Source organism: Typopeltis vanoorti, chromosome 9 (genome assembly GCF_054136105.1).
Source record: "Typopeltis vanoorti isolate ZY-2024b chromosome 9, IOZ_Tvanoo_1.0, whole genome shotgun sequence".
Classification (NCBI taxonomy): Eukaryota; Metazoa; Arthropoda; class Arachnida; order Uropygi; family Thelyphonidae; genus Typopeltis; species Typopeltis vanoorti.
The window spans coordinates 15,903,022-15,919,312 of NC_143557.1; the positions used below are offsets into that span (position 1 = coordinate 15,903,022).

The 16,291-nt window shown below is 35.5% G+C and overlaps 1 protein-coding gene across 1 annotated transcript in view; it reads left to right on the forward strand.

The window, feature by feature from the left end:
- Positions 1-16,291, forward strand: part of LOC150102899 (tRNA (34-2'-O)-methyltransferase regulator WDR6) — a 624,232-nt gene that overhangs the window by 277,815 nt on the left and 330,126 nt on the right. Inside the window, exon 12 of the mRNA XM_090398196.1 lies at positions 9,792-9,901. Within this exon, the coding sequence (XP_090254322.1) occupies positions 9,792-9,901 (110 nt within the window). The remainder of the gene's footprint in view (positions 1-9,791; positions 9,902-16,291) is intronic.

Here is a 16,291-nt window from a genome sequence, read left to right on the forward strand (position 1 = left end):
CAGATTGCGGATTCCTTTCTCAATTTGTGCAATGATATCTACTTTTGGAATATGGTGTGGAGCTAAAGCAAAATTAAAACCTTTCATTAGGAGATTTTTTTCTGCTCTTGACAGGACTCTGGAAGAAAGGTTAATCACCACTTCAGACTGATCTAGATGTTTTTCTTTTTCTTGCTGAAGCAAATTAAACTTTTTTATTAAATTTCTTACTTCTGATTAGTAACCGCTGTAGCTTTGTTGTATATAATGCTATCAATATTATTCCAGAGGTTGGACAATAGCTATGTAGCCAATTCGCTGTGTACAGCAAACGTATCATGGCCTATCTTTGGAAGCTCTGATCTAGTGGCTGCGATCCATTCTCTTAAAATAGCTAGTTCTGTTTTTTGGTAGATTTTATTAGCTTTAGTAGAGTAGAATACATGCTTAATTCTAACGAACTTGGGTACAATCTCATTGTCTCTGCATCGGATCAAAACACGTTAAACGTTTGATGAAGTTCTTATATTTAATGCGAATTTCTCTAGTTGTGTTACTTCAGACCACAGGCACTCACCATGAGCTTCCATATGTAAGCGAAGATTTCTGTGGGTAAACAGTATTCTTGAGATGGTTTTCGGTATTGAGACCACATGTTTATTAAACAATAAAAAATAAAAGAATAAAAAACCCAACAAGTTTCATTTGTCGTAAGACTTACATCATCAGGGGTAATGGTGTATAAAAGTTTAACACAACTACCAAAGATTAATTGATAATTAATAGTCCATTAGATGTTTTTTTGACTTCATAACTGTTTATTAATTGAGAACCCGTATACAAAATGATATTCGTTACTGTATGCTTGTTGGAACAATGCTAGTTGTTGCTACGTTCTGTGGCTCACATGTGTTATATCCGAGGTCCAAGGTAGTTAAATTTTTGATGAAGGCAGACCATACTTGATGTAAAATCAAGCCTTGATTTTTATTGCACTGTGTAGGGATTCTAAGCATTTTTGCAGCTTCTTTAAGAAGCTTCAAAATTTATCCACAGTGCACCCATTAACTAATGTGACAGTAATTATATCAAAACAAAGAACTATATTAGGAATTGTCAACATTCAGAATAATCTCCTTCTAACTCCACACAATGCTGACATCTGTCATACAGGTGTTTGAAGGTGTAGTGGAAGTCCTGAATGGGACACCCTTCAGTGTCTTGGTCACATTGCATTGATGTCCTGAATGTTGCTGAAGCACTTCCCTTTGAAGGCACACTTCATCTTTGGGAAGAGGAAAAAGTCTGTGGAAGTGAAATCTTGTGGATAGAGCAGATGTTCGATCGCACAGATTAACTTAGAAGCAAGAAACTGCTTCACAGCAGGCGCATTATCGTGCAGCAGAAACAATTTGTTGTTGTGGAACAGCTCTTTCCTGACATGTGACATGCAAGCATATAGACATTGCATTGCATAACTCCCAAATAATACTGACTGATAACTGTGGTGCCCTCAGGGACAAACTCTTGGTGGATAATTCCAGCAGTGTGGAAAAAAATAATTACCAGTGTCTTGACATGTGATTTTTGCAACTTAACTTTCTTCTGCCCAGGGAGCAGATATTTCATGCTCTGGTTTTTCTGGATCATACTGAAAACACCAAATTTCACCACCAGTGACAATTCTTTGCAACACATCTTGATCAACTGCATGGATGAAATTTTGACAACATACAACCCCAGTGCTCTCTCTGTTTTTGTGTCAACATACGCAGCACAAACCTCGAACAAATCTTCTTCTTGTGTAGATCTCTAAGATTAATCTGGCCATTTCCTTACTGACACCAAGCTGTACAGCGAGTAGCCTAGTGGTTATTTGCCTGTCACGACAACAGTTTCCCTAGCTTTCACCATATTTTGATTTGTCCATGCAGAAACTGACCATCGACAGCATGGTTCATCCTCCAGGGACTCCCTCCCCTTGTCCCTGCACTTGGCTTTGTTATGTTGACAATGTTTGCTATTTGATCATATAAAAATGGACAACTAGACAGATTCTTAGATCAAATTAACAAACTTTTCTCTTGAAAAAATTTGTTAGAAAAAGAAAATAATGGAGTCCTTCAGTTCTTGCATTCACTGGTAAAGAGGGATAGCTCTCTCTAGGAAGTTGATGTTCACTGGAAGATTTACTCTCGAGGACTATGTACCAATCTTCACAAATGTTTGGAATTGTTAAGAATCTTGTCCATAATGTACAAGTCATCTTTTCTTCTGAGATCGCTATCAGACTAGAATTACAATCTATAAAAGACAGCATGATTTTTTACAGGTATTTCCTTCTAAAATACAATAAATCTTGGATTTATTCTCATAATTTCTTGTTATCTGATACCAAGAAAATTTCCATTCCTTACCTAAAAAGCATTTCTGAACACACGTCAAAAGTTTTTTTTTTTTTTTAATCAAATTCCATACAACTTTCAAGATATAAACCAGATTTCCTCATTCACTTGCACTAAAGGCAAACTTCCTCATTTAGTTCACTTTGGGTATGTACCAGATTCGTTGTTTCTATTCTCTCTCCTATTTTGGTGAAAAACTGGCATGTCATTGACATCCAGCAATCAGAACAACTACAGAATACATCTGTGTTCTCCAGGTTAAGATATCTTGTCTTGTAGAAAATGGAGTCTCTACCAGCCACGGGATCTTATGATATAACACAAAAAATCTTTGTAGTCAGCCCATCTTAATCAGAGTGATTATCGAAAGATTCGAAATTCTGAGAAAATAGTAACTTTGAACTTTCACCAGTAATGTCGATTTATAAACTGTTTACAATATAAACAATTTATAACCTGTTTACAAATCGACATAGATTTGTAAACAGGTGTTCTGTTTCTTTTTCTTTCTTTCCCTTTTTTTTTTTTTTTTGATTTAATTTATATATGTGTGTTGCCCAGGTATGATAATGAGGTTCCACTGAAACAGGCTTTGTTCCAGTGGAATCTCCCTTTCAAATGAACACAACCATGTACAGCAATTACAGATTAAAAAAAAAAAAATAATCAGTTCCTCCCCCATTCCCCAGCCATCTCTGTAGAAGGACTTCAGAAATGCCATCACCATACTCTACATCCATGGCACATGAAAAAATAGCCAGGTCCTTAAAAAAGTACAACCACCACACAGTGTTTAAGTGCCACCGTAAACTTACTACCCTTGTCTGTTCTACCAAAGATCAGCTCCCTCCTCTCTCAGTGCCTGGAGTATATAGAGTACTCTGTTCCTTCAAGCTGGCTTACTTTGGACAGGCAGGCACATCAGCAACCATCCATTTAGAAGAACACAAATCATACATCTGCAATCATGACTATGGTCAATCTGACCTTGCAGCCCATGTTTTGGATACAACCCACAGGATCTCCTGGAGAAAAACCACTATGCTCTACTATAGTAAATTCAAAAAAGAAAGACTGTCTTTAGAATCGGCTGCAGCACTCAGAAATCAACCTAATTTAAACAAATACGGTTGCATAAAACTTCCCAAGATTTGGGAAACATTAATTATCAGAGTTCCCGCATTACATCCTAGGCCACCTACAAATGCCCATAGAGGGTGCACCACGTAGATAGGACTTTAGAGTCACCCACATTATTCACTTAGTTTTGTATTGTATTTGAATGTGTTGTTACGAAAGTTATTTGTAATGCCTGAAGATGTCTCAGCGACTGAGACGAAATATTGGAAGCATTAAAATTAGTTTTTAATCCCTTCCCAGTGCTGAAAATATTCCATTAAACCTCCAACATGATGTCCTCACAGCACTTAAGCCTCAACACATGGATTACATGGCATCATTTACACCAGTATGTTATGTACTGATAAAGCACTAAATCAATAATTTCATTATATTCTTTATAATGGTCACTCTTTTGCAATGACTATCCACTAGTGTCAACCTGCCGTAATTCTTCCTCTTGCTTGTTATATAGCAGAAGAATTCCCTTGCATTAACATTGACCTGATCAGCTAATCTACTATCATACTTCCCCTTTTCTTTCTTTACCATGCTTATCACGTTCCTAGCATGCACTTTATACCCTTCATGGATCTGATTACCACAAACTGTCTTATTTCATCTCTATAGCATTTTCTTTTCCAACACCGCTTGCTTTATTTCACTGTTCATCCATTTAACTCCTACTCTTACTTGTTTAACTTGTAGTATGCAGTTATACATTACTTGTGTCATATACTGTCTTATTAATTTCCATGTACTGTCATCATATTTTCTGCACAGCTCAACTATCCAGTGTATTGATGCTAGTTGACAGTAACCTTGTTGTGTTTCATCACATCCCAAACAAGTACCTCATTATCACTCTCACTAACTGCTGGTAGTATTAATATCTCATTAACAACTACATCTTGTAAAGTTATCACCAAATCCAAAATACTGAAGCCTCTAGTTGCTTCAATGACACACACTGTCTAAGATATATTTATCCCTTAGAAATTAACAAACTCCCTCCTCTGGTTCCCATACAATATCTCATTCATCCATTCTGTATTCCTGTAATTAAAATCTCCCATCAGGATCACCTTCTTTTTACATGTTCAACCAATTTGCCTAAACATTAGGCAGTCAGTATTCTCTATATTCTCTCACATCTATCATCCATCAGATATACTAACCTGTTAATTTCAATTTCACCCCATAGAGATTCATAATCTACACCTGCACCGTCAGCTTGCACACTCTGTAGACACAATGCCTCAGCAATTATTAATAGTACTCCAACTCCCCTTCTCACCTTCCTATCCTTCTGAAAAATTGTGTATCTTACCATTTTTTATTCCCAACATCACTTATATTAATTATAAGTTGAAGATGTCGAGAAGTCATATTCTTGGTTTCATCCTTTATCCAAGTGTAAGCGAAGTTTGCATGTGAAGTAACTTCACAACTGGGCTACTTGTATGTAGAGGCTAATGACTTTACATCAGTTGCCTTAGTATACCATAATGCAATGCACATATCCTTATGGACATGTATAATGCTGTGCATTATGGGAAGGACCACTACCCAAACCAGTTTCAACCTTTATTAAGGTAAAAAGTAAGGGATACTCATCATAGGCCTAGAGTAGTTAGTATAGGGTGCAAATTGCCTGATAGTATTAGGAGAAAAAAAAGACAGATAAATTGTATGAGAGATAGAGGAAAGGCATTAGCTCTTTTATATCACTATATAGCCAATCTACCAATCTTTTGGTAGATGACCAACCAAAAGACCAATTGAAACTAAAGCACAAAGATGACTGATACCCTGGTGTTGAAAGTTTATTTTTCACTTGGTTAGAATATAATAAATTTAGTTTAATCCTTTATCCAAGTGTGAGCAAACAAAGTTTGCGCCTGAAAGTATCTTCAGGACTAGGGTAAGGTAGTGCAATACCAGGACAACTCCTTGCAAAGGTGGAGCAAGCTACTAACACTCCTATCTCAGTATCTACCATAATGCAAAACACATCTCCCTGCGAATATGTCTGATGTTATGCATTAAGGGAAGGGCCACTACCCAGACTAGTTTCGACCTTTATTGAGGTCTCTTCAGTGGGAGCCAGGCCCAAGTGGAGATACCAGACAGAAGCATTAGCAAGGTCATCTCTACCTATAGGAGTTACCAAATGGTGTGCCACCTTTTTAATAAATTACTCTGGATTTAGAGAAAGATGTTGAAAGTTTATTTTTCACTTGGTTGAGATGACCTTGCTAATGTTTCTGGCTGGTATCTCCACTTGGGCCTGGCTCCCACTGAAGAGACCTCAATAAAGGTCGAAACTAGTCTGGGTAGTGGCCCTTCCCCTTAATGCATAACATTAGACATATCCGCAAGGAGATGTGTTTTGTATTATGGGAGATACTGAGATAGGAGTGTTAGTATCTTGCTCCACCTTTGCAAGGAGTCGTCCTGGTGTTGCACTACCTTACCCCAGTCCTGAAGATACATTCAGGCGCAAACTTTGTTTGCTCACACTTGGATAAAGGATTAAACTAAATTTATGATACCCTAGTGGTTAGCCTTATCTGAGTTAACCACTTTAGTTGGTTCTCTGCCTGGGATTGCTCTTCAATCATTCCCGCAATTGACCATAAGATCACATTGAACTAAGAGGATGGAACCATTTAAAACACCTGTCATAGTAAAAATCGACAAAATCTTATCTTTGCCTGGTGAATATTGTATAATGTGGGTGGCCCATACCACCTATCCAAAAATTTGATAACTCCTGGAATGCTTCTCTCAATACAAAATACATCTGACTGAACAATAAAATTTCTACAATACAATATTATAAAGCATTTGTATGTCCTACAATTACTTAGGACAAACAATAAAAATGAATAATGATTTATCTGAAGAACAGCAAAAAAAAAGAGAAAGCTGCATGGCTATCATTCAACAGACTAAAAGAAACAGTTACTGATCCAAATCTTGACATCTCTGTGAAAGCAAAACTCGTTTCTCATATTTAATAGTGACATTTTTCTCACTCACATATGGATCAGAAACATGGAACACGACAAGAAAAGAAGAAGAGATTCTGAGATTCTCAGAATAACTCAGCGTGCAATTGAATGCAGGATTTGTAACATCAGCAAAATGGAACATGTTAGAAACATGGAACTAAGAAAGATATCAGGCATAAAAGATGTGGTAACTGCAGTATACGAAAGCAAGATGAGATGGGCAGGTCACATAGCCAGACTCAGGGATAACAGATGGACATATAGAATACTCAACTGGCAAACAAGAATAAAGAGAGAACCAGGAAGACCACCTACAAGATGGGAAGATCCACTAGTGAAATATATGGGTATAACATGGAAGAGAAAGGATCGAGATCGTTGGAGGCATCTTTGTGACCTGCACTCATGGAGAAATCCTGAGTGAAACACAGGTCCATCAAGGTAATTTGTATGTCATATTGCTGGGTTTCAAATCCATGTTCCTCTCTAACCTTCCATAAATGGTTCTTTAATTCATTAATTATAAAAATCAAAATTCTCTTTCCATTGCTGTCAGGTGATGGGTACTGCAGAATAAAAGAATCTGTTCCATATACACAGGGCAAGAGGGCTTCTGTAGAATGCATATTCTGCTGTTTCCAGTCGGTAGTAATGGATGTCACAGATTGGATCTCCGATATTAAAGTACCTCTATTTGATGGTATTGACTGGAATGTGGCAATATGCAATTCTCCAAGCAAGATCCCTCCTGTTAGGGTATTCTTGGAACTTCAGTAACTTATAAAACAAAGTGTTGTTATCAGTACCCAACTGCAGAAGTTTGTGGCAAAAGAGATTGAAGATTTCTTTATTACTTTTTGGTCTGCAACATTTTATGGATTTTTTAAGCTGAATTGCTTACACAGCAGAATTTTAAGACTGGAAGCACAAATTCTCCATGCGTTTTTGATAGTTGAAGAAATTCCTTTTTGACTTGGTATCGGCTGGACCAAAAAAATTGCCCATGATGCTTACTATGTAACTGCTTTTCTTCAGCTTCTGTGATGTCTGTAATATTTATTATGCACAACTGACCAGGGAAGATTATAGTTTTGAGAACTATGCCTTTAGAAGAAAAGGAAGGTGGCTCAAGTTTCCAGTCTTCTAGGGCAGTGGTTCTTAACCTTTTATTCATCGTGGTCCCCCAAGTATCGTAAAATATTTTTGTGCCCTCTAGTTTGTAGTACATAATAATAATAATAATTAAACTTTTTTAAAAAAAAGAATATTGATTTTACTTACTGATTATAATGACAAAGAAATCAGAAAACAGAAATCAACTTTACTTAAATGTATTTTAATGAGACCTCTGTTGTTAAACACTCCCTACTACTTTGTCTATTCTTGCTTCGATTGTGTTACTCAATGCTCTTCGCATGCAGGAGTCTATTTGGAGTTGATTTCATTGTTTCTATTTAATATTTACCATTGTGGAAAAATCCCTTTCCACACAAGTATGTAGAAACAAAAGGCAACAAATTTTGAATGGCAATGGTAAACAGGTGCGGATATTCCCTCTGGGTATGTATCCAAAATTTAGGAAATCAAATAATATTCTTTGTTGTCTCATTTTATAAGGGGATAAATTTTAAGAAATAACAAATCAGTATTACAGCTGAAAGTCTCGAAAAGTAATTGCACTCAGGTAGCACTTAACGTTAAGTGTTACCTGATGTCATGACTGGTAGTGTTGCTTGCAGCAAAAAGTCGGCTTGTGACACTACCACAAAACAAAACTACTGCATTAAACTGTATAATTCAGATTACTAATACAAAATGATACAAGTTTGAAACAAAGTAAAATAAAGAGCAAAAAAAAAAATTATTTTTAGATATTTCAAAGTTGTAAAAACTAGAAACATTCTATAAATTTTCTGCTGCCCCCGAGGGGGCTGCGGGCCACCGGTTAAGAATCATTGTTCTGGGTTTCAATGTTCTTGTATATAAGTTCTTGAACTGGTAATATTGGGTAGGTGGAGAAGAGAATTCCAAGTATACTGAGGCGTTCTCTCTTATGGGTTAGTCCAAAAGGAATACTTCCAAGATCCCTTTATAAGAAGTTTTTATTTTTTCTTGTCTGCATTAGCATTTCCACTGATCTTGCTGAATTTTTCCAAAATACCAAAAAAGATGCATATAGAATCATTAAAAGTGTCCACTACATCATCAGCATATGCTAATACCTTATTTTCTTTCATAGTTGAAGGAACTTTTATTCCTTGCTCAGTACATGTTTTATCGACTTCCTATAAGAAAGGTTCAAGAACCAATGCAAAGAGCAGTGGACTAAGAGGACAACCTTGCTTGACTCCCTTTTGAATTTTGACCAGGGCTCGATAGGAACCCATTAACTAGGAGGCAGGTAGTTGAATTGGTATAGGCTCCTTTAATAATGGTTAGCAGCTTTTTACCCACACCAATTTGCTGGAGGATGTGGAACATCCTCCAGCAAATTGGTGTGGAGGATGTTCCACATGTGGAGGGATGCTTGACATTATCAAATGCTTGAGTAAGGTCTACTGATAGCATTGCCATCGACTACTTTTTTGTATTAACTAGGCAGAGTAGATCACATAGCAGAAACAGATTAAATTCTATTGCTCGGCCTAGAGCTCAATATGCCTGTGTGCTTGTGATTATATATATCTCCTTCCCACTTTGAGCCTGTTATTGATTTCAGAAAAATATATTGTAGTCAGTATTAGAGAAATAGGTCTCCAGCTGATCAAGGTGTGTTCTCTATTAGGTTTTGGAATGAGGATCGTACGACTTGTTACAAATTCACTTGGTATGTGTCCTGACAAGAGAAAATAATTAAACAATATAACTAGAATGGAAAGAATAAAATCCCAGGCTTTGCAGTCAAGTCCTGTCCCTAGACCACTAGGTCTTAGAGATTTTCTTTATATGCATGAATGCTCGTGTTCTGGTGGTTAGGGAATTAACTGAACTTGTTCAGAGTAGTGAATGATACATATTGCAGTCTGTAGTAAGTAACGACTTACCTCAATAAATTCTGTGAGTGTGGAGACCAAGAACAACACTAATACTGTTCCAGTAGCAATTATCTTTTAATAGGTCATGCATCCATTTTGTGTGCCATCTCCCCAACCTCATCTGGTGGACTGAAATCAGGTGAAATAACTGATTGCTCTAGAAATGATTTTTAATAGTTTTATATGCCACCATTATTTTCTTTTAAAACTATGTTAATTTTAATATTTTTTTTTAGCAAGTGGAGAAATTCAAACTCTGTCAAAAGAAGTACATAATGGTAAGATTCACAGTATCTTATGGTTATCATCATCCAGTTTCCTGACATGTGGATTAAATGGAAAAATGGTATGCTTATATTATTAAATGTTCAGTACAATTCTTAAACTAATAATTCTTTAGATAGAGCATGGTTTTGTGCTTACAGATAATATACTGATTTTTACATTTGATAAATGAAAATTTTAAGGTGTGCTAAGATTGCTGTCATTAATATATGCATAACCATCCAGTAATTCCTGTTAAATGGAAAAATGGTATGTTTATATTATTAAATGTTCAGTACAATTCTTAAACTAATAATTCTTTAGATATAGCATGGTTTTGTACTTACAGATAATATACTGATTTTTACATTTGATAAATGAAAATTTTAAGCTGTGCTAAGATTGCTGTCATTAATATATGCATAACCATCCAGTAATTCCCGTGGAATGACTGGGTAGTTATACATACATTCAGAAACAATTTTTTAAATACTATTAAAAAAAAGTTTTTGCACATTTTAAAAATGCATGCCTGACAGCATATTTATTTACTTTTATTTAGGTAAATGCAGCATCCCATCCCATTATCCTTTGTGAATAATGGGATGCTCTAATAGGATATTTAATCCTTTTAGCATGACTTCATGTTTGTCAGTTGTGTGTGTGCTCTTCTGATTGGCATGTTTTATGGATGAAAAGCTTACTTCTGGGGAAAAAATTCACCACCCCATATGAGACCACCTAACTCACCTTCAGTCGAAAACTTCATTAAAGGTTCTATGGGTCCTAGATGACCCATAGAACCTTTAATGAAGTTTTGATGAGATTTGAACTTAAGCATTTCCAGGCCAACAAAGGACACCATCAAAAGTGACTGAGCTACAAAGTACACATAACTGTTTATTCTTTCTTACTCATTTTAAGTAATTTCTTATGTTGTATTGTCACTATAGTTTTTATTTTACACAGAAGGATTTTTATTAACTCATTTTTAAATGAATGTTGAAATAATTAACAATTCTGTGAAATAAATATTGCATTGATGTATTTTATGTTGTTGTTTGAAACTGTGCCAATGGCAACTGAGTCTATTGATGTCATTGCATTATATTTGTTAATTGCATAAGTTCTTCTGGCCATATGGATGAAATGGATTGTGGAGGATAAACCTGAGTTTTTTGGGGGGAAAACAAAAATAAGCATCTGAAGTGTAATGAAAATTCTAATGACCATAACACATAGCAAAATGTCCTGCTTAATTTAAATTGAATGTCATCTTGCATGTTCTTTTATTATTGCTTTATAACTCTACAAAATCTTCTTCTTTCACAGTCAAACTTAGTTACTTGTAGTGCCGGTGTTTTCACGACCATTTGAAAATGTTTTCCTTGTGGTTGGATCTGGTTATTTACTTTCATTGCCTTTTTGTTATCATTCCTATTTCTATAGGAATTTTCCTTTTTTTTTTTTTTTTTTTTTTTTTTTTTTTCATGGTTTGAATGGTTTTTAGAGAAAGTATTCTTTAATGAGAGGTTGGAAGGACAAATTCACGGTAACTAGAGTTTTTTTTTTTTTTTTTTTGGGGGGGGGGGGCATGAAGCATTAAACTATGCATTAAATGCTATTAGCAGTGATGCATTAAACTATGCATTAAATGCTATTGGCAGTGATGCATTAAACTATGCATTTAATGCATAGCATTAAACAACATATATAATGTTGTTTAATGTATAACAACACTAATAAGGTGGTACACCTTTTGGCAACTCGTATAGGTAAATATGACCTCTCCATTGCTTCTGCCTCAGTGAAGCATGTATCTGGCCACCCTCCTGGAAGAAATGAGTGAGTGCAGTAAACATTTTGAATTGCTAGATACAGTTTCCCAGGTTTTGAATCTGGATATGTACCACTGACATTATTTTCTTGTAGCTAGTTATGCTATGGCACTGCACCCAGCTGCTTCTTAAGTTTTTCATGATCAATAGCTGAATAGTTCCACGTAAACTCTTTATTGTCTAATAATTCTATATGTTTATTAGCCTCTGAGAACAAGACTGCATTTTCACATTCCTAATCAGAAGCAGTTGCTGTTATGGTTATGGATAGATTTGCTGATACTGTTACCAAATCTAACACTCTCAACCCCTTGGTCTCCCTCATCCATGCTGTTTCAGTGGTAATTATTCCTTCATAACTGTAAATTCTATTTCCATCTTGCCACGTTCCCCTTCGTTTGTCCAATCTATATTCCCATAATTTAACTCCTTCATAATAAATTTTCAGCCTAAACTCATGCCAATTTTTTTCAATCTACTTTTTCATCATATATTTCCCACATATATGTAATAACCAGGTTTATGAAGAGAGTTGCTGTTTTATTTTTTTTCTTTTTAGATAATTAAAAGTAAAATAAAAGTTTTTCAGTTTTATTTAAAAGTAATCTAGTTCATAGAAGAATTGACATATAAAACTGAGTTATATATAAATTCGCCTCATATTTGTTATCTCATTCGAAAAAAAAAAAAAAAAAAATTAAATCTCTCCAATAATAATTAAATGTAAAACACCATGCTGAATTTCTTACATTCATGAAAGAGGATTAGGGATTAGCATCTTTAGATAGCTAGAAAAAATAAAAATATAAAAATAAAATGATTAAACAAAATATGCAAGCATAATTGAGAAGTTGAGAAAAATTGCTCTCTGAATTGAGAGAAATTCAGAGAACAAGCTGGATGCAGGCCAAACAGAGGTTTTCAAGATCATATTTTCAATTTGCAACAAATAGTTGATATGGACAAAGTCTATGACATGATGCCCAGGAAGTATTTTTCAAAACACTATTATTATATGGAGCAAATGGAACATTATATATAGAAATATATTTGAGTAAATCAGCAGTTAGAATTGAATGAAATTCCATTTCCATCTTGCCATGTGCCCCTTCCTTTGTCTAATCTATGTTCCCATAGTTTAAGTCCTCCATAATAATTGCTCAGCCTACTACACTCATTATGCCAATTTGCTGATGCATCACACCCACATATTTATCTAGACAAACATATAGAATTCTCAGACAAGAAAGAGTTTATGTGGAACTAGAAAGCTATTGATCATGAGAAACTTAAGAAGCAGTTGGGTGCGGTGCCATAGCTTAAGTAACTACAAAGAAGTAATTTCAGTGGTACATGGAAAATGGACTCAGATTGTTTGAGACAAGCAGTGTCAGACTGCATAGTCACCATCATAAACCAAGTATGAGTTAAATGGATTAGTAGTGATTGAGAAGGGAATACAAAGAGAAAGGTGATCAGAAGAACACTCCTGAGCAATACAAAGTGCAGGAATATGTAAAATATTCTAAGGAAGGCTATAATAAATTTTAGTTTAATCCTTTATCTAAATGTAAGCAAACAAAGTTTGCACCTGAAGTATCTTCAGAACTGAGGCAATTTGTGGTAAAGGTGGACCAAGCTCTCATTACTCCTTGTCTCAGTATCTCCCATAATGCAAAGCACATCTCCTTGCAGACATGTATAATGCTATGCATTAAGGGAAGGGCCACTACCCAGACCAGTTTCGACCTTTATTCAGGTCTCATCAGTGGGAGCCAGACCTAGAAGTGGTGATACTAAGGCAGAAGCAATGGAGAGGTCATATTTACCTATACGAGTTGCCAAAAGGTGTACCATCTTATTATTAGATTACTCTGGATTTAGAGAAAGATGTTGGAAGTTTATTTTCCACTAGGTTAGACTATAATAAATTTAGTTTAATCCTTTATCAAGTGTAAGCAAACAAAGTTTGCACCTGAAGTATCTTCAGGACTGAGGCAACTCGTGGTAAAGATGGACCAATCTCTCATCATTCCTTGTCTCAGTATCTCCCATAATGCAAAACACATCTCTTTGCAGATATATATAATGCTATGTTATACATGTTGTTTAATGTATAACAACACTAATAATAAGGTGGTACACCTTTTGGCAACTCGTATAGGTAAATATGACCTCTCCATTGCTTCTGCCTTAGTATCACCACTTCTGTGTCTGGCTCCCACTGACGAGACCTCAATAAAGGTCGAAACTGGTCTGGGTAGTGGCCCTTCCCTTAATGCATAGCATTATACATGTCTGCAAGGAGATGTGCTTTGCATTATGGGAGATACTGAGAGAAGGAGTGATGAGAGCTTGGTCCACAAGTTGTCTCAGTCCTGTATACTTCAGGTGCAAACTTTGTTTGCTTACACTTGGATAAAGGATTAAACTAAATTTATTATAGTCTAACCAAATGGAAAATAAACTTCAAAAACCAGCAAGGAAGGCTAAATCAGATTATAAGAAAAAATTAGCTAAGCAGGTTGAAGTAAATCCACAAGAGTTCACTTTATGAAATTGACAGAACGAGAAGAAGTAGATGAGTGCTAGGTGATCACACTGATCATTTTGTGAGGATGTATCATCCAGGAGACTCTAGAGTTACTGGTGTGACAGAAACTGATGCATGAATTGTAGTTAGCTGAATTGGAAGCTCTCAGAATATTGAAAAATATGAATGTGAATAAAGCATTGGAACTGGATTGCATGTCTGCCCTTGTGCTACGAGAATGTCTAAGAGAATTGGCATTGTCTCTGATTAATCTGAACTCTGGCAAGATTTCAATGGAGTGAAATTGGGTAAGATAGTTTTATAGCATAAATGTAGCTTCAAGACAGAAGTAGCAAATTACAGACTGATGAGTATCTCAGGAGTGGTGTTTAAAGTATTGGTAAAATCAGTTAAAGGTGAAGTTCAGGAAAAATAGGTGAATAGGAATATGCTACTCTATGGCAGGCAGCTCAGCTTTGTAAAAGGGAGGTCCTGTTATAGTAATTTATTCACATTTTACAATCACGTAATGGAATTAGACACATGATACTGCTGGACTTTATGAAGACATTTGACAGAATATCACATGGAAAACTATTAAGTTGGTGCAAATGGGAATGGATATGGAACTTGATGGGCATAGACTGGAATTGCTGACATACAGACATTATAGAGTAATATATGGTAGAGTGGCATTAAGATGAATCAATGTGGCTAGTTGAGTACCTTAGGGCCACTACTGTTTAATTTGTATATGAATGATATAGAGAATGATTTAAGGGCAGGATATTTAGTTGTTTGCTGCAAAAGTGGGGAGGACAATATTTGATAAATGTGATGTCGATATGATTTAAATAATTGGCAATGTGGGTGAAGGATAACAGTTGTACATTTAATTTTTGTAAAATGTTGTCGAAGATGAAGATAGTGAAAGGATAACTGTATGTTATTCATATAATAAAAAAGTTTCACTTAAATATAGTTGGTTCAGACTGATTGAGCCACATCATCATCATCAAATTCCAGACATGTACCTTCAGGGGATGTATATGATATTTAGATATTATGATAGTACTACATGAAAAGTTAAATCATTATTAACTTTAGATTGACAGTTTTCCTCCAAGCAAAGGTTGGTCAGTTGGTAGAGCCTCTGCTACTATTGGCTCGTGCAAAAAGTTAAGCAAGTTCGAGTGTGGTTAGTAGTTGGAATGGTCAATCATTCGATGCGGTTGGCACACTCTCCCTCAATGAGTCTTTGGACTCCCAGGAGGTGTAACATAATAATAATTAATCTGTTATCTTGCAAAACAGCAATGTTATTTTATTTATCTCTTTTCTAAGGCACTTTTTACTATATAAAATGCACATAGATCTTGTACATTTTATAGAGTAAAAATGCACAAGTCATAATTCTCTCTCTTTTCTCTCTCTCTGGATCCTTTTTTTGTCCCTACCAGCCTGGAAAAGAACAATTATTTTGCTAATCTTTCCTCTACCATTTAGTTTAAGTAACTGTACCACCTGCAAATCCTTGTATGATAACAATGCCAAGTTCTTTCCTAATATCCTCATTTTTCATAAGATATGGCCATTGATGCTCTGTTCACTTCTCTCACTCTCATATCTGTGCTCTCCAGTATTTGGTTTTCTAATTCAGCATTCAGATGCATAAGTTAAAATTGGTTTTGAAAGTTTATTTTTCACTTGGTCAGACTATAATAAATTTAGTTTAATCCTTTATCCAAGTGTGTGCAAACAAAGTTTGCACCTGAAAGTATCTTCAGGACGGGGTAAAGTGGTACAACACCGGGCGACTCCTTTCAAAGGTGGAGCAAGCTACCAACACTCTATCTCAGTATCTCCCATAATGCAAAACACATCTCCTTGCGGATATGTATAATGTTATGCATTAAGAATTTGTGTATAGAGGCTTAAGTGCTGTGAAGATATAATGTTGGAGGTTTAATGGATTTTTTACAACACTCAGAAAGGATTAAAAAGAATTTAATACTTCCTATATTTCGTCCTAGTCACTAGGACATCTACGGGGATTACAAAAATAACTAATGTAACATAACACAAATATCATACAATACTA